Here is a 25,276-nt window from a genome sequence, read left to right on the forward strand (position 1 = left end):
TAGTTAGCGTCGCTCGAGCTTTCTCGGAGTGCGCCAGCTCGGCCCCGCGTGCCCAAAACATGCTCGTCGGCATCGTCGGGGACTTCATTGTCAGTCGTTGCCCATCGGCAGCCAGTCCGCGTGCCGCGTGCCTGCTCGTCAGGTGGCAAATGTTTTGTGTTCCCCTTTCGACCTCGAAAGGCCGAACTCTGAACTGAACTCTGGCCTCCCCCCCTCAAACCAACTCGCATCCGCTCTCCCCACAGGCCAAAGTTCACCCCTCGGTTCGCCCGCCTTCGCCTCCGATTTCGCTCTCTTCGATTCGCCCGACGGTGTCACCGCGCTCGCGGCACTTTCAGTCCCGCGCGCAACCCTTCCCCCCCCCAGAACCCGCCCCCTCCACTCGGCACATTAAGCCCCCACCTCGCCGCTCGGGCTTCTCGTCCTCCCGACGTAAAGCAAGATGACTCGGACTCTTTGTCACCGCTGGGGGGCTCAACGGATTAGGCTGGCACGCGCATACGGGATGTAATGAATTCGTAAATGAAAGTGTTGTTTCGTCCCCGTGTGACTCGTGAACATTCTTGATGTGCACACGCGCGCCTTCGTAAATGTTGTTTCCTTCCCGCCGGCGCTGAGCCTGTTGTTCTATTTATGGACGATGTTGACTTGATGGAAGAAGATCGCAAAGTGCCTCGCTCCCTTTCCCGTTCTGCTGGAGGTGTGTGCGTGTGTTTGTCGCTAAGGCCTGTCAAGGTGTGTGTGTGTGAGACGGAGCGATGGCCACATGTTGCGCAGATGCGATGTTGACTAATCAACGTCAGTTAAATGCGCAACTGCGCGCGTGTCTCGTCAGCACATGAACGTTGAAGAGGCTCGCGTGCAAAACGCCAAACAAGTTGCATTAGCGTCTCCAAAGCACTGAATCTTCGGCATCGCGCTCCGTGATGTACCGTACCGCGGCGTCGTGCGCGGCACCGAACGACAACATTGGCTTCCGACGCAGCTTGACGTGCGAGGCCTGCAGATCTCATTTGCATATTCGCTCGGGGGGATGTTCCGTTCCGACTGGTCGCCTCGTCCTCTTTGTCACCATTGAGTCAAGATGTCCAATAAAGTCAACGCACTACGACACCAATTTGCGCGGGATCATTTACGCACGAGTATCTGCAGAGTTTGAAGGCTGACACATGCGAATTGTGCAACTCGCACCAAGTTTAATCGAGCTCTTTGTGTCGTTAAATGCCAGTAAGCGTTTTTGGAGGTCGGTTACTCCCAAAAAAGAAAAGAGAAATAATTCAAATTGGATAAAAAGGAAACATTTTGGGGGGGGGGGGGGAAGGACAAATAGGCGAATTTGCGGGTGCCGAAGCACATTTCACATTCCCGCATTTCTGCATGAATTGCTCATCGAATGGAGTTGGATCTTCTTCTGCATAACAAGAAACAAAAAGTCCGCTTAAACTAGTAGCACACAGACAATGTTGTTTTCATATTTGCATTGAAAACAACATGCAAACATGGACGGGACCGGGAGGAAAAAGAGAGCCAACCGCCCGCATCGTCTCGAGAGAAAGCCGACGGCGCGCCACAATCTCACAATATAACGTCAACTTGCGGTGTGTGCAGTCGTCCTAAATAGAGCTAGCTCATTGCGGTGGGAAAGAAGCTAATTCAGTCGAATTCATTGTCAGCAAAGCATCTTATGCCGATGATGATGATGACGGTAGGAGGGTGGCAGGCGGGGAGGAGGTGAAGATGGAGATGGAGCGAGAGGAAGAAGGGAAAGAAAGTCCCCGGGGGCCGCGAGGAGACGACCGAAGAGGGAGGAAGTGGCGAAGGGAGGCGACGACGGCAACCGTGACAACGAGCGAGGCGGCGAGGGTGAGCGGTTCAGACGACGGACGGGAAGTGATCCGAAACGGGCAAAGGCTTCAAACGGAGGGATTTGGAAACGGCCGGGGGCTCCGCGTGTTCGCGGGCGCTTTAATGTCTTGAATTAAAGCCGACAGCGTTCGCTCGGATGCGCCGCCCGCCTAACGACGATATCGGGGAGGCCGAAGGTCGGGGCTTGTGTGCGTGTGCGGCGGACGGCTCCCGCGGAAAAGGGCCAAAGCTGCAAAGTAGAGGAGGATGGGAAGTCCACGACCTTCAGGTACCGCGCCGAAAAAAAGGTGCGTCGTCGGAGCGTCGCGTCTTCGAATGGCTTCGGCGAACTCGGAAAGGAGTATCTGCAACATTTGCACAATCGACATTGTCCCAGATTATTACCGCGCCGCTCGCTTGAAGTCTGAGCGCCCTTCGCACAATGCTCATAGCGGTACGAGTCATTCCAAGTGCTGAAGGACTCTGCATCTTTTTGCACAATTGGCAAAACAACAACAACAAATGTGGCGGCGTTACCAGATAACGAGCAAGCCTTTATTGCTCCGGTGCCGTTCGATTGACAGTCGACCGCCGAGGGGGGCGTGGCTCACCGCGTTTTATATGCTGCTCGCCTTTTTGATGAGTCCGATTTTCCAGGCTTGCCAACAACGCCCTCCTCTGTGGGGAGACTTTGTTTTTTGTTCGCTTTTTCAATACAGGAACATCTTATCAATCGAAGTTAGCAGCTACATAACTACTAAGCTCTTGGAAAAGATTAAACATTGAAAAAGAGCGACTTGAAATGGAAGACGTGGCTTCATTTTGCTTCGCCGAATGCAGAAGTCAGTCACTTGACATTTGTCACGCGATGACGTGACGTGGAACTTGATATTTTTCTGGTGTGGCAACAATACACTTCCGCGCAAACGTCGGTACTTTGAAAACCGCCGCGTTGTCATCGATCACAAATAGAATTTCTCGCTTTTGTGTGGGGAGGAATCGTGAATTTCATCTGGTTTTGAGTCTCGTCTCTGTCAAGCGCTCGGGATTTGGCTTGCGTGTGAATGTCGCTCGACAAATAAAGTCGCGGAGGCCGCCGACGGATACGCCGTCCCGTCGCGCCGCCGGCTCGCTTAATCGCTCTGACTTTCTACGGCGCTCCCCCGGGCCGAGTGCGGGGAAGGCGTCGTCGTCGCGCTCCATTTTTCACTCGCCGTCCGCGGGTCCTTTTTTCGTATCGTTTGATCAATTGTGGTAAAGATGCAAAATCTGTCGGCGGGAAAGCGTGGGTTCTTACCGCGGGGCGAAGGGCAAAGGTCGAAGGTAGGCCTGCCCCGCGAAAGGAGGAAGAGTCGATTATCTACGACGACAGCAAGCCTAAAATAGAAAGCGCGATTCCCGCGGGAATGCCGAGAAACGAGCGACGACGGAAGAAAAGGGACACTCGGCAAAGTTGACGTCGAACGGTGGAGGTGCATTTGCAAAACCAAGAAACGGAGCGGACAAGTTGGCAGTTGGTGTGTCAATAAGCCAAACGGCTGAATTTGGGGAACGTGCAAAGTTTCGAGCCGGATTCAGGAGAGAAAGGCCAGAGGAAGCGGTAAATATGGCAAATGGGGGGAAAGATCCAAACGTGCAAAATGTGCTTCCTGAGATGCTTGCGGCAGAGGGCGGAAAACCCAACAAAACAAAGCAGAGCAAAAGTCGACGACGACACGAACGGTCACGCATTTGGGACCTGTGCCCGCGTGGCTTCCCCCCCCCCCCCCCACACCCCCAAAACACGCGCGGTTCGGGGCGTACCCCGCCGGCGAGAAAATGGATGGGCCGTCGTCCTTCCCGAGTGCCTCCACCGCACGCGCGACGCCCACCCGCCACGTTGGAGCGCCTTCCGATTTGTTGCGCGTCAATGTCGGCCGTTGTCCGCTCGGTGGCGCTCTTGTGACGTCACGGCCGCGCCGGCATCCTGCGGGGGGTGGTTCCGCTCGTCGCGCACGCGCACGCGCCCCGGCGGACTAATGCGGCTGCCGTGGATTTCCCCCCGACGTCCGCTCGCCCCGACGATGGACGGCGCCCGCTCCTCTTCCGCCCGCCGCCCGGCGCCGCCGCTGCTGCTGCTGGCGGCGGCGGCTCGGCTCCTGCTCGCCGGCCGAGGTGAGCTCACCGTCGGGGACGCGCGTCGTCGGCGCCGGGCGGCAGGTGACCGCCCGGCGCGCTTAATCCGCCGACGCCTCGGTTCCGCTCGTCGGATCTCGCGGCTCGCAGCGAACGCGCGACGACGGGACGCGTCTCGGCGTCTCGGCGTCTCGGCGCTCGCACTCGGAACCGTTTGGAATCGACGTCCGATTGTCCCGCGAGGCGCGTGCGTGCCCGTTTTGGCACGTGACCCGTAGACTCGCGCGCTCCCGACAGAAGGAGGTTTATTAAGGAAAAGGCAGAACGAGGAGGGCCACGCCCATCTCGTCTTGCGGCGCGTGTGCGTGTGTCGAAACCAGACGCCGTCGCTCTCTTTGGCCTCCGATCGCGGGTCGTCCCGGTTCCGACTGGCAAGACGCCGAAGCCTCGTTTGGCCCCCGCGGGCACCCGTCGGTGTGTGAACGGATGAATGCGCGCTTATTCGGGGGTTAGGGGCGTGTGAGATGACCTCTGCTGTTTGCAAGCGGGATTTCACTTCAAACCTTTCAAAATCATCTCCAAGTGGTTTCTTCGCGAAAACTACGCCCGGCTCCTCTCGCAGCATCTGCGCCAACACCCCCACCCCCCCCCCCCCCCCCCCCCCCCCACCTCCGCCCCCCGGTCGTGTTGGACGAGTCATGTCGTTTTCCCGTTTGGCCTCCTGAAAGTCACCGCTCGGAGTGGCGCGTTTTCAGGAAAAACGACGAGCGGCTCCCCCGACGTGCGCTGCTTGGGTTTGAAAGCGGACGCTGTGGCTGGATTCGGGGTCCGATCGCCATTTTTCAAGCCGGAGTGTAACTGTCGAAAGCGGTTTATTCATGAAGAACAAAACCGAGGAGGAGCGCCCCAGCTTCCTGTGTAGCCGGCTGCTGTTTGTGTCCGCCGGCCGGCAAAAGCAACCTTTTTCAATGCGGGAGGATACGGATTCATGAGGCCGCAGGGCGAGCTGCGCGTCGGTTTGTCGGGAGGGTCGTCGAACGTGATGAGGATGAGGATGAAACTCCTCGACATTTTCACAATTTAGCGCCGTCCGTGCGTTTGGTACACGATGGCACGTTTGGCGTTTTCGATGAAAATGACCTTCGTGACCCGAAAATGCAGTTGGAAAACCTTTTCAAGCACGGCCTCTCGAGACGTTTTGCAGCTCCTTGCGTGCCCGCGTGCCGCCTCCGCCTACTTTTCACACGCCCGATAAAAAGTCGCGGGGTTCTTGCTCCGGAGCGCCCCGAAAGCCAACTCGACGTGTGTTTCCTTCCCTTCAGTTCTTGCGTACGTCGACTCAGAAAGCGCTGACGGGTTTCTCTTCCCACCGTCGCGTCGGCCCTCGGTCACGTGATGTTCGCGCACTTTTCGTGCGACGTCACGACACGACATCGTGACGTCGTGTCGATCGTTTGAATCCCGCAACGCAAACGATTCGGGCGACATTGCGAATCTCTCTTCTGCGGCGGCGAAGCTTGACGACTCGCCCTGAAACTGCACGCTTGAAAAATTCAAGCGCGAAATTTGGTAGAATTTGGAAGGAAAAAAAACGGAAGAAGGAAGCCGAGCTGGAAAAGACAAAGGAAATCGGCCGTTTTGACCGGAGGCCGCGATTGCCGCCGGCATCGCTGTGGAAAATCAGCCGGCATCCTGCGGCGCCACGGAATCATATTGGCAGCGGGCTGCTTGTCGCTAGCCGCCACGGCGTCGCAGCGGTGCTGGCAAAGCGCTCCCGGACCGCTTCGCGAGGGGGCACTTCCCCACGTGCGCTCGGCGAAAGCGGGTTCCGCTCGGCCGACCGCACGTACGACGACGGAGAGGACGAGGACGAGGACGAGGACGAGGACGCCGCGCCTCGGCGTTTTCCTCTTCCGTCCCGCACTCCTCCTCCTCTTCTCGCCTTCTTTTTGAATTGGGATCTTTTCATCTCCTCCCTCCTCATTTGCCTGTTTCCTTTCGCACCTTCATCCCTCCATCATTTTCTCTCCTTTCCGCTCTTCGGCGCCGCAGAGCAAACGAGGGTGCGAAGCGTCGTCGGAACGCGGCGGCGGCGCCGCTTTCGCGACGGGAAGGTTGATGGCGGCGGCTCGTCGCCTTCTTTGCTTTTCGCCGCAAAAGAAACCACTGAGAAAATATCCCAGTCTTGTTTTGAAATTGTTCGTGTCTATTGTGAGTTCGTCCTACGCGTCTTTGGTTCTCTTGTAAAGGTCCTATGCAAATCCTACAAATATATTTGTGCTATACATTGTCAATATTTACACATTTGATTAAAAAACATTACATTTTCGGTTTTTTGTAGTGTTTAACATTACAAACAAAATACAAAAAGAAAATAATGACAAAATATTTTCCAAGTATCTTTGGGTCATAAGTCAACGTTGTTGTCAATGCGTTCACGCCGAGCTTAATCCGGATCCGATCCGGATCGCATTTGGCAGCCGTCTTGTGGCATCATCATCAGATGAGCGTCTTTAATTTGGGGGGGGGGGGCGTTGACCCCCGGTGGCGCGCCGACCTCCCCCGAGGCCAAACAATCGAGCTTGGATTTGCTGATTTGATTTTTCCATCTTTTGTCAATTTCGTTTTTTGCGTCATCCCGATCCAAACAAGCGAGCGACGACAACTCGAGTTCCTCTCAGATGAGGGAGACGGAAGCCTTTTTTTTTTCCTTCTTCTCCCGCCGATTTCAGGCGGGTCGGGTTGGATTATCGACGGACCGCTGCCTCCCCCTCATCGTCGTCGTCATCCTCGTCTTTCTGTCCGCGACTGGCGCGCTGCCGACCAGCCGGCCGTCCCCCGCCCGCGCTTTCCCACCACGGTCGGAACGCCGTTGTTTTTTTCTCTCTCTCTCTCTCTCTCGAACGCCCTCAAACCGCCGTTTGTGGCAACACGATTGATTTTTGATGTCGGAGCAAGAAAGCTATTGATTTTCAACGTGCTCCGAAATCCGATTGCTTTTCGACAGGCGCCGGCCAGCTCATGTCAAAGCGGCGCCTTGAGATACAAGTTGAACGGCTTTCATGACCGCGCTTGCAACTCGCGCATCTTTCCTCATCGAGATGAACCAAAATCCCGTTCATCCGTTCCAGCCTCCTTCCCAAAAAATAAGACAACATTCGGGGAACTCTTTCATATCGAAAGCAGCGATAGTGACACAACTGAATAGAATGTAAAGATCGAAACCGTTTTTTGCTTCATTTCAATGGACATTGCGCCGCTCCTTCCGCCGCGCACCTCGGCCACCGGGGGCAGGCAATACAGACAAACCGCTAAACGCGGAGACGCTCACAACGCCTCAGTAGACTGCAGTAATGTTGACTTGTTCTTCGCGGAGAAGAAAGAATATCGGCCTTTGCTTATCTGCTTAGCAGTCACCCGCGTCCTTTTACGTTCCGACAATCGTCACAGCGGCATCACGCCGCCTCCGTTTTGTCATCTGGCGACCGCGCTCCTCTTCTCCGTCGTCGTCGCTCGCTTCGTCTTCAGCCGGGATCTTCTTAAGCCCTCCCCGCCCTCATCTTCTCGCCTCGCTCGCTATCTGAGCAAATTGCCGGGCACGACGCGTCCGGGTCGGGCTGCCCTACTTTCGTCTCCCGTGCGCTCGCTTCCTCTGTTTGTTCAGATGGGACGAGCAAGGGTGAGGATGAAGGGATGGAGAACAAGACGGAAGATGAGGGAGGGGAAGGAAAAAAAGGAGGCGCACGCTCCAATCTACGTCGCGCTGACTGACTCCGTGACACTGTTTGAATTACGAGCTCGCTGCCACCCCCGGGGGAGCCGGGAGGTACTGCGCACTGTGATATACCGTACCTGCGAATTCCTTAGCGCGATGGGTCGCTTTTTCACGTCGAGTCCGCCTCAAAAGCTACTTCCTAAACTTTCAAGTAGCACCGCCGTGACCGCCTCGTTCGCTGTCGTGGGCGACGACGGGCCTTTTTCATATCATTTCAGCGATAACGCCAAAGACAAAATACGTTCTAATTCACCATTTTCTTCGCTGACGATTTTCATGACCCGACGCCGTCGCCCGTCCGCTAGTCGACGCCGTCGTCCGCTACTCTCGTTTGAGCAGATCGAACGTTGTCCGGTCGGTGGATGCGGTGACGTCCGGCACAAAACAACTTGTTTGGAGCGCAAACAAACATCAACATCATCATCAACATAATGAAGCGTGTGCATAAACGGGTGACGTCTCACTCTGCGCTTTTATTCCAGTGTGCGGATGCAATACGTATTGAATACGCCGCGGCCTTCGAATGAAATATCCACCATGGGCGCTTTCAGCTCCAGCGCAATTGCTGCGTGTTTTCTTTTTTTCTCGCGGCCTAAAACAAGCCCCAATCGAGGTGGCGAAGTAGCACACAAGAATGACTGTTGACAAGCCGCTAATTAGCAATCAGAGCGAGACGCCCGCCTGGGAAAGAGATCTTTGTTTCGTGTGGTACGTGCGCACACACACAAACGTGTACAGTAACTCACACGACTGACACACACACACACACACACACACCGTAACACATCCAGGCACAAACACGCACTTAGAAACACGCGAATTAACAAATGACGAACGTATACACTAACACACAAAAACACACTAACTTGCAGAGTGCGTGTGTGTTAATGCATAACTTCAATGTACGTTAAGACACACGTGTACACAAACATGCACTAACAGAACATTCATACGTACGCTAACACGAGCCAACCACACGCGCACACGCAAGAACTTACACTAAGTCACAGACGCACACGTTGCACGCAAACATACCTGCACCGACACAAAATGAACTCAAAAGTTACAATTACACACACGCGCACAATGCAGCGCCAACTACCGGCGAGGGGAACTTACTCCCGTGTCAGATTGGTTCGCCTCGAGTATCGGCGGCAGGTATCGGAAGCCTTCGCGGGTGTCCGATAGCCGCCGAATAGGAGGCGTCGTGAAAAGGGGGAACATTCGATCAATTTGCGCCGTGGACCTTAAACACGGAACGAAGGCATCAAATATGTTTGAAGTACGTTAGAGGTGTACAAAATGCAAATCGATACGATTTCACACTCACTTGTCACAACGTTCACTTCGAAGTGGAGCGCTGACACACGCCGGCGCCGCACTTGCTCCCGCGGGCCCGTCGGACGCGCGCCCGAACGCGGCAAAGGGCCGCTCGCTCGCGGGCACATCTGGCGGAATGTGGTTGCGGTCTCGAGCGACGTCACGTGACTTCCGGCGAGAAAGAGCGAGGCCTCGCGGATCCGAAGCGCATCTGCCGCCCGTTGTTGATTTTGGTGCACCCGCATGAAAAGGAAAAGGGCAGCGTTGCAAAATGTCCCCGCCCCCAAGAGGCGCGACCGTGCGAACGCGCTCCGAGATTGGACGAGCGTGGAAAAAGAACTCGCGCTTTGTGCTTCAGCAGAAGTCAAGATTTTATTTTAAAAAAAGATTCTTGTAAAAGTATGGAGTCAAAGTCAAAAGGAATTGAGTTCGACAGACAGAAAGGTCAATCTCGTCGGCTTTCAAAGCGCGCTCAACGCACGGAGAAGGTTTTCTGGCTTCCCGAGCGAGCCAAACGCCGGACGAACGATCCCCAAGATTGTTCTCGCTCAACGGCGGCGGCGACGCGATCGAGCTAATTACAGTCGAGGCCGAGCCGATCGACGGGCCGGAAATCCTCCCGCCGCCTGCTGGATGAGTTGCCATGGCAACAGCCGCCGTAACCAAGGAGACCGCAACACCCGCCGCCCGAGCGTCCCCCGCGCCGAAGGGCGATTCGCCGACCTCCGGACGGGAACATTCTAGAAACATTCTGCTTTCGTTCCTTGCTGCCATGAGAAATGAAAGCAGCGAGTTTGCCGCCCGAACGGGTTGCTGAAAGTCAACAGTTGAGAGGGGCAACGTCGAGACAACGCGCTTTCTCGGCTCCCCGCCGTGCTAAATGCAACCACTGGAGGGTGCACTTCATTGATGGCCCGATTTTACAACTGCACATTTTAAAGGTACCAACACACCGACTGCTGAAAACAAGCAAACCAGCATTGAAAAAAAATCTCGGCAACATTCCAGAGACTATGGGCAACCGGCAGTGGGAAACGTCAGGAGACTGCGGGCGAACCGTCAGCCCTCGCCTCGCCCTTATTGCCACCTCTCCCTGTCCTTTTTTTTTTTTTACTGGTGCTCAATTCTACTAAAAAAAACCAAAACAAGAACAACCACAACAACCAATCAGAGCCAACGTGTCGGCTGCCCGCCGAGAAGAAAATGGTGGCGCAGGTGGGCCGGGAACAAACGCGGATCGACGGCAAAATCCAATCGACCGCGATGCGCGGGGGCCGCGCGCGGCTCTCCGTCGCGTAACGGCGGGAAGCCGACGAGTCCGCGTCGTCGTCCAAATGGCGACCGTTAGCGAGCACGCGCGCCGAGCCGGAAAACGTCGACGTCGGCGGGTCGGCTTCCTTTCTTCGGTCGGTCGTCGTGAGGAAGGAGCGCGAGGCTCATCGCTAATCACGATATTCAGGACCGAAATGATCGCCGTCGGCCGTGTTCTCGCGATATTGTAGAGCTACTCGAGGAAGTCAAAGTCAAACACGTAAGCGCTTGTAAGTGCATGTGTGCAGTGCATATAAAAAGTCGACACACCCCTGCTGAAATATAAGCCATAAGTCGTATCAAAGATTTTTTTCACCGTTCACGAGAAAAAAGAAAACTTTGCGGGAGGAGAAATAAGAATGAACAACGGAGATCAATTCCACGCACGCTCTGGTCACTGCAGACGTGGAACTGAGAATAAATCAAATAAAATCCCAAACTCATCATTTTTTTTGGAAGCGGCGCCCAACACAAACGACAAACGATGAAAGATCGTTGCCTGTTCTGTTTTTAAAGACTTGAAATATGTTTGAAGTGCTGAAAACGTGCAAAGACGGCGAACAATTTAGTCCTGAATTGTGGAGATGAACTTTTCAACTTTTTGAACCATCTCAGTTGTCTGGAATTTCGGGGCGGGTCGAAAACGGGGTCGCGCCGACGTCGCCAGGGAACAGCAAGAGTCGATGCCGAACCGGCGAGTTACTTCCGAATAATAGCTCGGCGCTTCTCTGTCGCCACGACATCGAGCGCTTAGCCTTTGAACTCTTCCCCCAAGCGTGTCTTGTGTGTTATTCGGGCTCGTACGAGTCTCTGTCGTGCGCGACTTGGGAAGCTCCGCTGCCAAGCGGCCCGCTACTAGCGGCTAGGCCGGTAAGTATTAGCCGCTCGCGGAGCGGCGGCGGAGCGTAGGTCCGCACGACAGAGACACTTCGGGGAACGTTGACGATGTACTACGTTCGCTAGCCCGCGAGCTCACTAGCTAGCGAGCCGAGGAGCTAACGGGTTCGCTCGACCGCGGCGGGGTCGTCCTAAACATCGGCGCGTTGTTGCCTGCGGTCCCCGCGTAACAGAGGCGCGGGAAAAGTTAACCGTCGATTAGCCAAAACCGCAGCGGCCGCGCACGTTATCGGGCGAGTCGCTGACGACGACGAACGGATTTGATTGACGGGCGAAGGGCTCGTCTCCAGCGCGTTCGGCGGACACGCCCGCACGGTTCCGCAGCTCCGGGGCGGGCCTCACTTTCATCATTGCAGAAACTTCTTTTTTTTTTTTAACCTACATGATGATTGATTGATTTATTATTATTATTATTTTTTCATTCCTTCCTATTTGCCGGGCTTTTTAAAAACACCTTTTTTGGGCCTTTTCGGTGCAACTTTAATGTTTGAAGGAGCGGTTGTTCATTGGATGTGTGTTCGGTCGAGTGAAGGGTTTGTTTTTCTCTGCGTGTGTGTGCGCGTGCGTTAGGCAGGAAACACGTGAAAATACGTGTGTGTATGTTGCTTGCGTTTGCTATGTTGTTCATGTGTGCGTGTGTGTTTTGAGCCAATGATCTTCTGTTCCGTAATTAGTTTTCACTTCGGAATGTTTCCCTGTGGGACTGCGACGGTGACTCTGGAAATCGGGAGGCGCGCGCGCGCACCGCCGTAGCAATGGAATGGAGCGTGTGTGTTTGCGCGTGGCCGAGGTGCACTGACATTGAGGTGTCTTCTTAATCCGTGTTTGCGTGCGTGCGTGCGTGCGTGTGTTAAGCTGTCATTTTCAAGACTTGCGACGACAAAGCGGCAGCCAAATCTGCGCGCGCGTGTTAGGGTGCGTGCGCGCCCGCAGGCTCGTGTCGGCTGCGACTCCAGCGAGCGAACGCATTTTCATATCGTCTACGAGCTCTCGTCTGCCCTCATTGGCGCTCGTGCGCGCGTTCTATCAGCAGAGCGTTATTGCGCGTCTTCTTTGCGGTGACGTTTGGTCCTCGCCGCCGCGCGGCTTCCATTTACGGCTGAAAGTCGTCACCGGCACCCGCGTCGCTTTGGCTCTCTCGAAATTCACGCTTTGGAACCGCTGCTTTCTTCAGAGGATCGTTCGCGTTACCTTCGATTTCGATCGGCGACAGCGACCCCATCGGCTCGGTTAAAGTGCAGAAAATGTGCACGTTTGGCACCGATTTTGTGCGAAAATGAAAAGAACAAAGCCATTGACGGCAAAACACCATAGATGGGCTACTGATTAGCGTCAGTGCGGCGCTGTCGTAACCCTTCCGACGAAGCATATTTGAACACAAAGAACGGTGCAGCAGACAATATAACAATACTCACAGGCGTAGCATCTTTACTTACAGAGCAGTTGGGACCGTCGTTGTCTAAGTCGATTGTACTGCCCCCAGGCGGCCCCTAGAAGGAGTGCGTTGAATCGAAGCAAAAAAGGTTTGAAAGCTTTTTTGTTCTTTTTTTTTTTTCCTTCCCTCCCACATCTCAAAAACGTGCGCGCTAGATTCGTCGGAGACTCGAAATTGCCCGTAGGTGTGAACGTGAGTGCCAACGGTCGTTTGTTTCTATGTGCCCTGCGATTGGCCGGCGACCGGTTCAGGGCGCGTCCCGCCTCGCGCCCCAAGATAGCGGAAGCGGCACAGAAGACGGGCGGACGGACGGACGGACGGACGTTTATGATTTCTGAAACCGACACGTCGTTTGCAATGTTTCCGAAATATTGTAACCTTCGCCATTTGTGGTGGGGCACGAAAAAAAACGGAGTCCAGCTTTTTTCCCCCCGGTGCAATTTGGGACTTTTGAAATTTCCAACAGAAATGCGTGCCCTGTTTTTGCGCCGGCCTTGGGAACAGCTCCGGATGACCTCCGGTGACCTCGGGCGCGGGGTTAACCGGACTCAGTCGGGCGGAGACGTCGAGCGCCCGTCCGCCCGCGGCGATTCACCTGCCGTCCGAGTCATCCTCCCGCTTGCGTCAGCGCGCGTCGTACTCTCACGCGCGCGCGCACACGCGTGCGCGTTAAGCCCCGATGAAAACATCTGCTGCCGTTCGCATGATTTTGCCCTCTTAAATCCGCTTGTTTTGGTTCCTATTGCGCCGCTGAGCACTTTGGGGCATCTACTGGCACGATCCAATGGTTTATCGTGCTACGAGCGCTTTCCGGGTCCGGTTCGGCGGGCTCCTACCGGCAGTTCCGATCGTGCCGTCAGAAGACTCAGACTAAATGCGGTGGCGCCTTGAGATAAGAGCGACCGGGCTTTACGAGCTGTCCTTCGGCTGGTTTTCGCTTTGACTCGCGAGCAAAGATTTGAGATACGAACGCACCCGGGGGCTCGCTTGACGACAAGCGGCGGTCTGGCAGCGAGTCAAGAATTGTTCCAAAAAAGACGCTCGGAGCCACGCCCAGTTGATCTTTGCCGTCGAAATAAAAACCGAGAGAATGGCGTGTCTTGAAAGCAACAACATTTGGTGTCCGTCCGTTGAGCTTCATGCTAACAAACCCTACGAAACACCATAGACAGGCTAACAAATAGCATCGGCGCGGAAGCGTTGTGACCCGTTAAGCCACGGATATTTCAACACAAACGGCGGGGCAACACGTGTACACAGATCATTTCACAATACTAACGGCCATTTATTTTGCATCCTCTGCAAAGAATGACGAATATTACTGCGGCTTACTGAGTGACCATCTCCGTGTACAGTCGAGTAGGATACTGCCCCCGAGCGGCCAAGGCGCGCGCAACAGAAGGAACAGCACAATGTGCAATGTCCATGTCGCATTCCGTGTATTTATGTCCTTACTCTGTTTTTCTAAAGGCCAATATAATAATTCTCCTCAGGAAAAAAACACTTTCCCAAATGTTTGAATGGTTTTTTTTTTTGGGTGGCAAGGGCGGAGCAGAGCAACGGCATTTCGGGGAAAGACGTTTTGCGATCCCAGTCACGTCGGGGCTTTTTTTCCCCGGTCGACGTCACAAAGTCTGACGCGCGAATGGTCGGTTTTGCATCTTTCGGCGGGTGCGCTTCTCCGCGGAGTTTTTGTGAGCGACGTCGGCGGGTCTTTGTTCTCCCGTCGGCGACGGGTCACGTGCGCGGCGGACACAAAAGGCAAACGTGGGAGTTGACGGTTCACGACGACCGCGGCGGGCGCCGCTGCGTCTGCTCCGAGCCCTCGGGGAATCCGTGGTGTAATTACGCTATGGTGACGCCTCCTCCGCATCTCAGGCTTTTCGCGCTATTCCATGACGTCAGCTGCCGGCCGAAAGCAAAACAATGCTATTTGTATTATTTCTTCTCTCTTGTTGCGTGTTTGCCCGAGGTGACGGAAGGATGGAGAGAAGGGCGGAGAGGTGACGTCTGTCGGCAAGTTGACTTTGCCATCGTAGTGGCTTCCAATTCCAAGTTATCCGGTTGAAAAGGGAAAAGCGCTGCACCGATTTTCAAGGACTTTCTCCAAATAGTTTGAAGCGTTTGGATGACTTTTCCTCCTTTTCAATGAACAGGACACTTTTTTGTGTGGCTTAAAAGCCGAGATCATTATTTTGGAATTGACCGCATTTGTTCTTGACGCAAATAATGAACAAAACATACAAAATGGTTTGTTGCATTATATGTGTACAGCATGTGGAAAATGTTGACCTAATGACAAAACAATACAATGACGGTTTCAAGACATGGCTCGGGACTCGATTACAGTACAATTTAGACAAGATGGCTTCGTATTGACGAGACAGAAAAGGCAAAAAAAACAAAAACAAAAACAAAACCAAAAAGTCCAAAATTGTAAAGATGTTCCCGTTTGATTCAAAATAGCAAAACGCACTTTTCCGCAAGCGCCGTTCCGTGTCACGCGGTGATACGACGTCGTATTGTTCACGCCGCAGTGAGAAAAAAAAACAAACCTCGTCTGAACAAATTCAAATTCCTTGTGTGTTTTTCGACATAGTTGGCAAATAAAGATGATTCTGATTCTGATTCTGATTCTGAATCGCTCTCGCCAGCTGTGCCAACTTTGCCGCGGAGTCGTTTGACACGAGATTTTTAACGGCAATTTTCCTCTGAGGACGAAAAGCACATTCTTGCCGAGTGTTTTTTTGTCTCTTCTTGCTTGGCGAGTGATTTATTTTTTTAAATTGTTTTGTGCCTGGCGAGCGACTGACGAAGCCCCGCCGAAGAGGCCGCGTGTCAAGTCATCGATCGAGTGAATCGATCGGCCGTCCCGACATTCGGGTGAGTCGGCGACGTAGGCCCGGGCCCCGGGTCGCCTTGGCGACGCTTCAGCCTCGGTGACGCGCGTGCCGGCAAATCACGCCATGTGTTATTTTTTCCAAATGCAACACCGCACACTTCCATCCGTCAAATCTCTTTTTCATTTTCTCGGCATGCCGCGCTCGTGTCGCCGAGGCTCTCGGCCGATCACGCGGATGCGCGACAGGCCCGCAGGCGGACAAATGACGGGAGCGAAGTGGCATAAAGCGAGCGCTAATCGACGGCGGGCAGGAATCGCGTCGCGTGCAGAAGAACGCCCGTCGGGAAGACGACGGCAGAGTGAAAATCTCGTCATGAGGTTCAAAGCGTCGTCTTGGAAAGCGCGAGTTTACGCGCACGATGCCGAAAGTCACTCGTGTCTCGTCAATTTGTTTGTATCGAGTTCCCTGTTTTCTTTCGGTCTGCGTCGGTCGGTCGGTCGGTCGGTCGATCGTCGCCGCGAGTCACCTTTGTCATTTTGCCGTGTTTGACTCTTGTTTTTCTGGAACTTTAAATTGGCGTTGTGTCTCATGTGTCTTGGTTGCCTTTTTGTGTTTTTGAAGATCATGTATTCATTTTCGATTCATCCTGCCTTTGCTGCGTTCGGGTCATCCGCTTTTTCACCATCAGCGCAGAACCGTGAAGTCGTCTGTGGAAAAAAACGATCCCTGCGAAGCTTCGAGGGCGAGATTTTGCTTCGGCTTTTTTGTGATCAAGTGATGAAAGTTACTCAATGAATGGTTTCAACCCTGAAATACTTCCTCCGACATCTTTTCCTCCAAGTTTACGCCGCCGAGCCTTGCCCGCTTGTCGGACTTTGACTGGAATCTTCCGTTCACGCTGCCGCTTCTTTGCTAACGTAGCGCCTTCGAGAGGAGCGAGGCGTTTGGGCAACGGGTAACAAAAGGCCACAGAAATACATGGATAGGCATGAAAAGGTACAAGTAGTCGGGCAGAGAAAGTTGCCAGTCGGTCGTTCGTGAATGGCGGCGCGGCGGTCGACCGGTTAGCACGTCCGGTGGCTTTTCTCCGGGTAACTCCGGTTTCTTCCCACATCCCCAAAACGTGCGTGCTAGGTGGATTTGAAGACTCTAAATTGCCCGTAGGCGCAAATGGTTGTTTGTTTGTATGTATGTGCCCTGCGATCGGCTGGCGAGCGGTTCGGGGCGTCGCCCGCCACGCTGCGTCACTTACATTTGCGTCGCGCACGAAGCCGTCTGAGACGCGCCCGGCGCTGCGCTTACTCCCGCCGACGACGCGTCCCGTTTCATCTGGGAGCGTCTGGCGCGCCCGATCTCCTCCATTACGCATGATCCAGCCCTCCGAGTCTCCACGAGAAGTCGCCCGATGCCTTTGAAACGCCCGCTTGCTCCGAATTTCACTCACCTGTTCGTCGCGGCGCCACAAAAAAGCCGCGTGAGCGTTTACAGATGAAGCAGATGAATTGAAAGCAACAACGGGCCAATTGCGGCGCCCGCGCAGAAGCCGTTTGGCTTCTAATCGACGTCAACGCCTGATGGCTTCGGAATTTGTCGCTCAGATGACTTATTAGCGTCCTGCTGCTGCTGATTTAAAAAAAAAAAAACAACAACAAAAAAAACGCTCTGTCCGTCATCTGAAATTCTCTTTCGTTCCCATTTCGAGGGCCGTTCGGGTTTTTGTCTTTTCGGAACCATGACGCGACACCCGTTGCGCGGCAAATCGTTGGCGGCGTATGGTTTTTTTTGCTGGGTCCGTCCGCGTATCATATCGATCGATGGCTGAAGAAAATAAGATTGTCGAAAATCTTCATCTGAAATGCGGTGCGGCCTTTGAGAATCCAATGTGGCCAGAGACCATGAAAAAGTCGGCGCGAGGGCATTTACGTTAGGTTCGATTTTACGTTGGAAATGCTCCTATTTAACCTTAGAGTTAGTTCAAATCAAATCGGGGGTATGAAGTGTAAAGAGGTCATCGATGTATCAGTCAGTCATTCGCTTTGAGTTTCGTAAGCTCTCGCGGAATCCCTGCTACAATTGACGGTAGACAAGATGGCGACGGGCTGACCATCCAAAACCAGCGAGCAGACCGCCGACTCGGCTCTTGACGACGTGCGAACGCCACCGGCCTCGAAACGGCAAACGAGCGCCATTCGTCTTTCCGCTGCCCGGCGGGGCACATTTGGCCTCCCGCCCGCCCGCCCGCCCCCCCTCGACCTCCGCGGGCTGGGGAACGAACGCTCAAATGCTTCTCGGTTTGCTTCTTTTGCAGTTGACAACAGGCGAACGTTCAACTCCTAGTTTGGGTCACTACGGCGTCATACCAGCGCATATTAAAAAAAAAAAAAAGAAAGTCCCGCTCAAGATCTTTCATTTAATTTGCTGCGGTTTGGGCTTGACCTTTAACCTCAGACGAGCTCCTAAAGTTCAGCCGTCGAGTCATCGCCGCGTGCGTGTAATTAATCCGCCTCGAGGATAACGAAGGAGCGACGACAAACACAAAAAATGGAATATTGAACAAATATAACCGTCGGCCGACCACAGCTTCTTCTCTTTCCGTGCGCGTGCGCGTGCGGTTTCGGCGGCTCGCGCTTGGACGAGGCTGTCGTCCCCCCGCGGCCGTCGACGGCTCGCTCGCTCGTCTACGCGCTCAAAGCGGATTTGTTTTTGGGGAAAGCCCTTTCAGCGACACGCTCTTCCGTATCGTTTCGGTGGCGCACTTAAGAGGCTTTTTGTCGACAAGCGCTCGAGTCCGACGAGCGGCGAGCTAACGCTGATCCCCCCCGCCGCCCTTTTTTGTTTTTGGGACAGTCAGCCGGAAAATTGTCTTCCCTGGCAGCACGAAGGAGAAAAGAAAAGAACCTGCGGGGACCCCATTAGGGGGTCAGCAAATGCGTGGAAGCCCGCTAAAGGAGCGCGATTGGGCCTTTCTCGGGGCTTGCTTATGTTAAAACACCCCAAGGATGAAAAATGACAGCGCAGCCCCTTTTGCTTGAAAGCGAGCCGGCCCTCGGCACGTCTTGTTACCATGACAACCAGGGGCGGCGCTAGGGGCGGCCGAACTTTGAGCCCCGCGTCGGAAAGAGCGCGGATGGTATTTTCCCCGGCGGAGGCGGCGCTTCGTCATCAGGCCGTCCAAAGTCGCGTTTCCAATTAGGCTAGCTGATCCAATCGTGCCCCCCCGACATTAGAGTAGCTAACGCCGGTGCCGCTGTTAGCTAACGTGAACTGTCTCGGCTCTGCTCACTTTTGTCCTGATGTGTTGCTTCATCGATCATATTAGCTTAGCATATCGCCCCCCCACCCCAAACCTCACCTGGAACCGTCAGTGCACACAGAACACATTTAGTCGGAACACGTAACCGAGGAGGTTGGGGAAACGTATCAAAGGAAACTTGTGCATTTTGTTTCGGAAAGTAGCAGTAGCCAGAAATAGAAATAAAGTACAGACGCGCGACAATCCGCAATACGCGGACCGTCACGCGAGCAAACTCTGAAAACACGTTAGCGGGCTTCGCTCGCGCTAACGAGCGTGACTAAGGGTCGACGAGACGATTGTTTCAGACCTTTCAAGTTCCCGCGGTTGCTCTCGGGTTCCACTTTGACCCGTTTCGCCGAGCGTGGGAGTCGGTCGCGCATGTACGCTATTCTGCCGAAGTGCAGTAAATAAGTATTCGTCCGCCGTTCCGTTCAAAGACTGCCGACGGCCCGGCGGCCACTCCGGACGGCGAGCGATTTGTGCACGAGTCCTCGAAAAGTCCCTTTTGCATCACGTGAAGCGTTTGTGTCGCCCCTCACGTCGGTCTCCCGTCTCCGCGGTCTCCAGGCGTCGGCGCTCAGAAGGTGAGCGTGGACGAGGAGCTGGAGGCCTACCCCGACGAGTCGGTGGACCTGCGCTGCCAGTTCATCGACGGAGGAGGCGAAACCAAACTCAACCAGGTTCGTCTTCGTCGCTTCTTCCGCCAGTCAGAGATCGGACCGGAGTCTTTAGTCGTTCCCGAAACTTAACGGTTCGTCCCGCCTCGGGCGATTTTACACCGCCGACCGGCGAGCTCACCGTCGCGCAAACGCCGCCGATGTTTGTTTGCGCGTTACGCCAAAGCCGGCGAGCTCGAGTCGACGCCGAAGAAGCAAACGAGAGAGCGTCCGCTTGCCGCTCTTTGCCGTTCTCCTTCTCCGTGCTTGAAAAAGGAAGTCGAGATGAGGCGAATGTTGAGGCTTGGCAGTGTGGCCTTCAAATGAACGTTTTTCTCACAAATATCTTTTTTTTCCCTTCGTTTGATAAAATGATCATTTATTATTTCCACATTGTTTTCGAACTTTTGGAAAAAGTAAGACCGCAATTGGCTTGCGACCAGTTGAGGGCGTACCGCGCCCTCCGGCCAAAGATAGCCGGGATCGGCTGCGGCGCGGACGCAAAAAGTCTGAGAAGCCAAAAGAAACAAAGGCGGTGAAATTAGGAATCTTGGAAAAGGAGTAAAACGTCGATGATCGACGATCGCTGTCAACGCTCGCTGCAAGGAAACGTAAAGGCGCTTCTCTTTCGGCTTTGCAGCAGCGCACGTTTCGAACCTGAAAGCGGCCCGTTCAAAACGCGAGTGGAGTCGAAAGCGGCAGCCGCAGCCAATCCCAGCGAGGGGCCGAGGGGCCGCGGGGCCGGGGGGCCGGGGGGCCGAGGGGCCGGGCGCACCCGCGGCGTCGCTCTACAAGGCCTTCGCAGGCGCAACGCGTCATTCGTCCGCCGGGCGGGCTTTTTGGTTTGCGATCAGGTTTCGTGGATCTGGGAGCCCGCCGAAGGCCAGCGGGACAACATCGCCGTCTACCATCCCGTCTACGGCCAGAGTTTCCCCAACTTGTCCTTCAAGGACCGCGTGGCCTTCCTGCACAACAACCCGGAGAACCCGTCCATCCGGATCTCCCGCCTGCGCATGTCCGACGCCGGGCGCTTCACCTGCGAGTACGCCACCTACCCGTTGGGCAACAAGCAAGGCACCACCGCGCTCGTCATGCTGGGTGAGTGCTCGTTCGAACGATGCGCGGCAAAATCACACGTGCGCAGAAGGCTCTCTGCGACTCCCGCCGACGAGCCGAGCGATACGAATTTCAGGAGGTCAGACAAAAAGTACGCAGAAATCCCAGTCCCGATTCCAATCGAGCTATAACATTGCGGAGCAGATCGCTCAGAATCAATATCGATCTGCTTGCACGACGGAAATGTCCAGAATGTAATAAAGCGGGCAGTCCGCGATTCCAGGTCGCACGTGGAGCTCAGCGCTTCCGATGGCGGCTGCGCGACGAGCGCTAACGAGCCGTTCCGCGCCTCGTGCTCTCGAACGCGAGATGACGTTTGCCACGCCGGCGGCTCCGGCGCTTTTGCCGGATTCCTTTTCGCGAGCGCTCCGCTTCTGACATTGCGTTCGTGTTTAAAGGAAGCGCCGCCGAGTCGTCTTTGTTGCGCAAATTGTGAGAAGAAGCTTCCCGACTGAGAACGGAGGCTCAAAAGAAAAGGAGGTGCGGGCTTTTCAAAGGCACTCGTCCACAAAGTTTCACTTCATTCCGCTTGTGGAATCAGCCGATGCGGCGCTTTCGTCTTCCGGCTCGTGTTTGTGCGCCGGATGAGAGAAAAGCATGAAAGCGGCTCGGCGCTGTTTCCCAATTCAGCAGCGGGAGCCACTCCCACGCGGCAACGTGTGCAATTTCCCCGCAACAAAAGTGGCCTCGAGTCAGCCGTTCTCATTTCGAGTGGCGATTTTTGGGCTCATTTAGGGTCAGCCCGAGAAGCCGGTTCTTCTTAGCAGCATGAAATCTAGGAGCAACGCCGCCCGTCCTAAGCAGGCGCGCACACGAGGCAGCCGTTTTGCTTTTGCAGCAGCCATTTTCAGCAGCCGAGTTTGCCGACTCGCCAGAAAAGAGCATTTTTGGAAAATGCCAGTTTCATTGAGCGACACGGAATTCGGTCGACGCGTCTATCTTGAGCGGGCCCGGTTAAAAGGAGGGGAGGGGGGGAGGGGGAGGGGCCCAACCCCAACCCGGAACGACGCAGCAAGCCGCCGTTTCCGGCTCGTCAGCGCCAAATCTGCAACTTCCCGGCAGCACGCTTGCAATATTTTCAGAGCGGCAACGGCGGAAGCATTTGGATGTCAGCTTAGCTTTCGATAGCGGCGTGTCGCGTTACGATCCGAGCGCACCCGACAAAAAGGCGGTCGGCTTGTCTTTCGTCGAGGCAGAATTCCGCACGCGGTTCTTTCCAGACGTCCTTCGAACGCAAACCGGTCCTCCGGATCGGGGCCGCAAAACCGGATTCCGAACGTAGTCCGCTTGTAGCTCGAGGGATTTTTCAGGCCCGCGACGACGACCCCTTCCCAGAAAGCGGTGCCACGTTCCTGTTCTGTCGGCATACCGATTCCTCGTTTCGTGACTTGCTTTCACGCCAGCCCGCTTTTTGCAGTTCGTCGCTCATCCCTGGCATTTTGTCTCCCTCCTCAGCCAAACCCAAAAACTCCGCCAACGCGGTGACGGCGCAGGCGGGCACCGAGGCGGCGGTGGTGGCGCGGTGCCAGGCGGCGGACGCTAAGCCGGCGGCGACCATCAAGTGGCTGGCGTCGGCGGGCGGCGACCACACCACCAGCAGCGCCGACGGGCCCGACGGCACGGTCACGGTGCGCAGCGAGTACCGGCTGGCGCCCACGCCGGCCGACGACGGCCGGGAGGTGACGTGCGTGGTGGACCAGCGCACGCAGGACAGGACCTGGGTGCAAATTCTCCGGCTCTCTGTGGAGTGTAAGCGACGCCCCGTTTGCCGTTGTACGAATAATGAACCGTTAACGTACCGTCGTTTTCATCACCTTGAAGCTAATTTGGGGGATGAGAAGAAGAAAGAGAACAAAATGGCCACACACGCACATTGAATCCTCGAAATATCTTTGGAATTTGGAAAATTTGAATTTGGAAATTCAAACTGCACCGCAAACGCGATATGGGTCATAATTACGTCGGTAACGGGAAAGGCACGGCGCACTGAATTTGCTTCGGGAAAGTCAACCTTTAATGCCAAAACGTCTTGACCTTTGTGTCCCAAGAGAGGTTTTGTGATTTGCAGCATGTTTTATGAAGATGCGAATGACATTTTTGCATATTTATTTGCTTCATTTCCATGAAAAAGGAACATAAACGCGGAGTACTTTGTTGTTGTTCTTTTCCAAACGTCCCTCAAGCTGTCTTTCCCCTGACTGCCACCGGAGGGAGCCTCGTGACGTTGTTGCAATCCAAGCCAACACACAATAATGACCAAGAGTTAATGTTCTGTTTGGGCAACGCGCTGACTTTTCATGGCTTTCACACGCGTCGTTCGGGTCGGGTTACATCGCGCTCCGCCCGAAATGACGGAAAATGTCCTCCCCGCAGACCCCCCGTCCGTCTCCATCGAGGGCTACGACCACAACTGGTACGTGGGCCGCTCGGACGCCGCGCTGGTCTGCACGGCCGACGGCAACCCGCGGCCCACCGCCGTCACCTGGACCGCGTAAGACGCCGTCGCTCGCCGCTTCACACGCCTTTGCCGTAGCAAAACAAAAACGTCGAATCGTCCCACAGATGGCTAACAAACATTTGAATTTGAACCCGGTTTTGCTGTTCGGATGATCGAGTTTGTGAATCGTCGCCCAAATATGATGATGAGGGCGGGGGTGATCGGCGGGCCCCCCGTTCACACCCTCGGGGGACGGACGCGACCTTCGGGTCGGGCTCGTTCTCCCTTCACCTCGGCCTCCTCGCCCTCCTCCAGGGCGTCGGGCCCGCTGCCGGACTCGGTGCTGGTGGACGGCAACAAGCTGACGGTGAGGAAGGTGGACGACGCCGTCAACACCACCTTCATCTGCGAAGTCAGGAACAAGCACGGCGCCGCCAAGGACCAGGTCACCGCCCTCGTCATCGGTGAGTCGGCTCGGGCGACGCTCGTGTCCGCGCGCGCGCCGGCATCGGGGCCGATCTGGGAACCGCGGGGGTCGCCGGCCTCTCTCGATCTACAGCATCGAGTTGTGCGCTGTTTTTGCGTGCCGACGCCACGCGCCCCGAAATGAGAAGCGCCCCCCGGTGGCGGGTTTCGTGTCCCTGCCGCGTTGGCGTGCGGGCCCTTCGCGGTTCCCCCCGTGGGCTTCGGAGTCGGCGTGAGCCGCTTTGCTGCCGTTTGTTTTCCTTTCTTCGCTCTCTCTTTTTGTTTCTCGGCGTGCCCTCTCTGCAGCCGCTTCACAGAGCGCTGACGCGTCTTCGTCGTCGGCCCGCGCCCGCTCTTCGTCTTCCTCGCCGCTCGCTTGTGACCTCTCCTTCTTCGTCATCTTCTTTGTTTTTCCTTCCCCTTTGATGCTTTCTGTCAGAGCTAAAGTGACTTACGTAGTACAGTCGACACGGGTTCCAGACTCATTTGCAATGGAGACCCTATAAAACAAGGGATGGATACATTTTAAGCCGGAAAAAACCTGCTCAATAAATGCAGCACATATTAAAAGATTCTTCATCATGTAAACGCTCGCCGGGCTAGATTAAAAAAGCTTCATGTGGCCCACGGACCGTACTTTGCCCACCGCCGCTCCAACCGGTCGTCCGTCAGTCTTCAGCAAGTCGGTCACGGGGGGAAGGACGAAAACGCTTCGGGGGGGAAACGTCACAATAAAGCTCAGAAGCTCTCTAACAGGCAGCGGCGGTCCGAGCTCGAACGGGCGAGACCCCCTTTCGCCCCCCCCCCGACACCGATGCAGCAGTTGTGCGAGACCGACACGCCACACAATATTTGTTGTCACAATACGAACTCTCACTTCGACGTAACGTCGTTTCATTTGACCCGAAACAAGTAGAACACGTCGCGAATCGCCACGCGCTCGCGTTGCCGGGTCGAGCCGCTAACCCGTCGCCGGCTATCGGAGAGATCGGAGACGTCGGATTTCCTTGACCTCTGACCTCCGACTTCAAGCGCAATCCTTGCCCGTCTCCACAAGGGGGTGCACAAAAATGCCAAGGGTTTACACGCCTGTGGAAAAGCAGCTTTTTCGAGAGGGGGCGGGCACTGAAATGACGCCCCGTGCGACCTCACGTTTTGCGCGGCTGACAAGAACGCGCGCTTTCCCCTTGTGGCTCTTCAGCGTGAACGCGACCACGCGAAACGGCGGTTGACGGCTTCCTGACCTGTTCGCGATGCCGCCAGATGCCGCCGAAGCCCTGGCTCAGGGGCCCATAGTAATTTGTCCCTTTTAAAAATGTACCCACCCTGAGCTGGCGTTTTTTGCAAATAAAGCTGCGCAGTCTCGTTTCACTCTTTCTAATACTTTGCCGATTCGGTCCCGCCGCGCCGCGTCGTTGCCGCTTCGTACGAATGAGCAGCGATGATAAAGAGAAGACGCAAATGACACTTGATCGGGATTAGCCTCCAATTTAGCTTCAAATGTGAAACATTTCCGTCTCGACTGGCGGCCTGCACACGCGTGTCGCGCGAATGAACTTTGGTGAACTTTAAACGGGCTTGACGAGGCCGCATTGTGACGTCGTCCGTTTCCAGGAAGCGAGCCGAAAGCAAAAATAAAACCTAGGTCTAAAATTGACATCGCTTCCAGTCCTTTGAATACTTTTAATACCCTACGATCTCGAATAGACGTCCGATTGGGGGCGTCCCCCCAAAAGAATCCAGTAAGCGCAATGACATCGGTATTC

The 25,276-nt window shown here is 55.1% G+C and overlaps 1 protein-coding gene across 2 annotated transcripts in view; it reads left to right on the forward strand.

The window, feature by feature from the left end:
* The first annotated feature begins 1,881 nt into the window (after positions 1 to 1,881).
* The window catches only part of pvrl2l (PVR cell adhesion molecule related 2 like), a 33,257-nt gene continuing 9,862 nt past the window's right edge, over positions 1,882 to 25,276 (forward strand). The window contains exons 1-6 of one of the 2 annotated variants that reach the window (XM_061664210.1): positions 1,882 to 2,153; positions 19,404 to 19,516; positions 20,347 to 20,590; positions 22,064 to 22,357; positions 22,982 to 23,099; positions 23,361 to 23,509. In XM_061664210.1, the coding sequence (XP_061520194.1) occupies positions 2,003 to 2,153; positions 19,404 to 19,516; positions 20,347 to 20,590; positions 22,064 to 22,357; positions 22,982 to 23,099; positions 23,361 to 23,509 (1,069 nt within the window). In that variant the 5' untranslated portion in view covers positions 1,882 to 2,002. Of the gene's footprint in view, positions 2,154 to 19,403; positions 20,591 to 22,063; positions 22,358 to 22,981; positions 23,100 to 23,360; positions 23,510 to 25,276 lie in introns of those variants that run through there. The other variant, XM_061664208.1, reaches the window with a different exon arrangement.

The sequence above is a fragment of the Phycodurus eques genome, chromosome 20 (assembly GCF_024500275.1).
Source record: "Phycodurus eques isolate BA_2022a chromosome 20, UOR_Pequ_1.1, whole genome shotgun sequence".
NCBI lineage: Eukaryota > Metazoa > Chordata > Actinopteri > Syngnathiformes > Syngnathidae > Phycodurus > Phycodurus eques.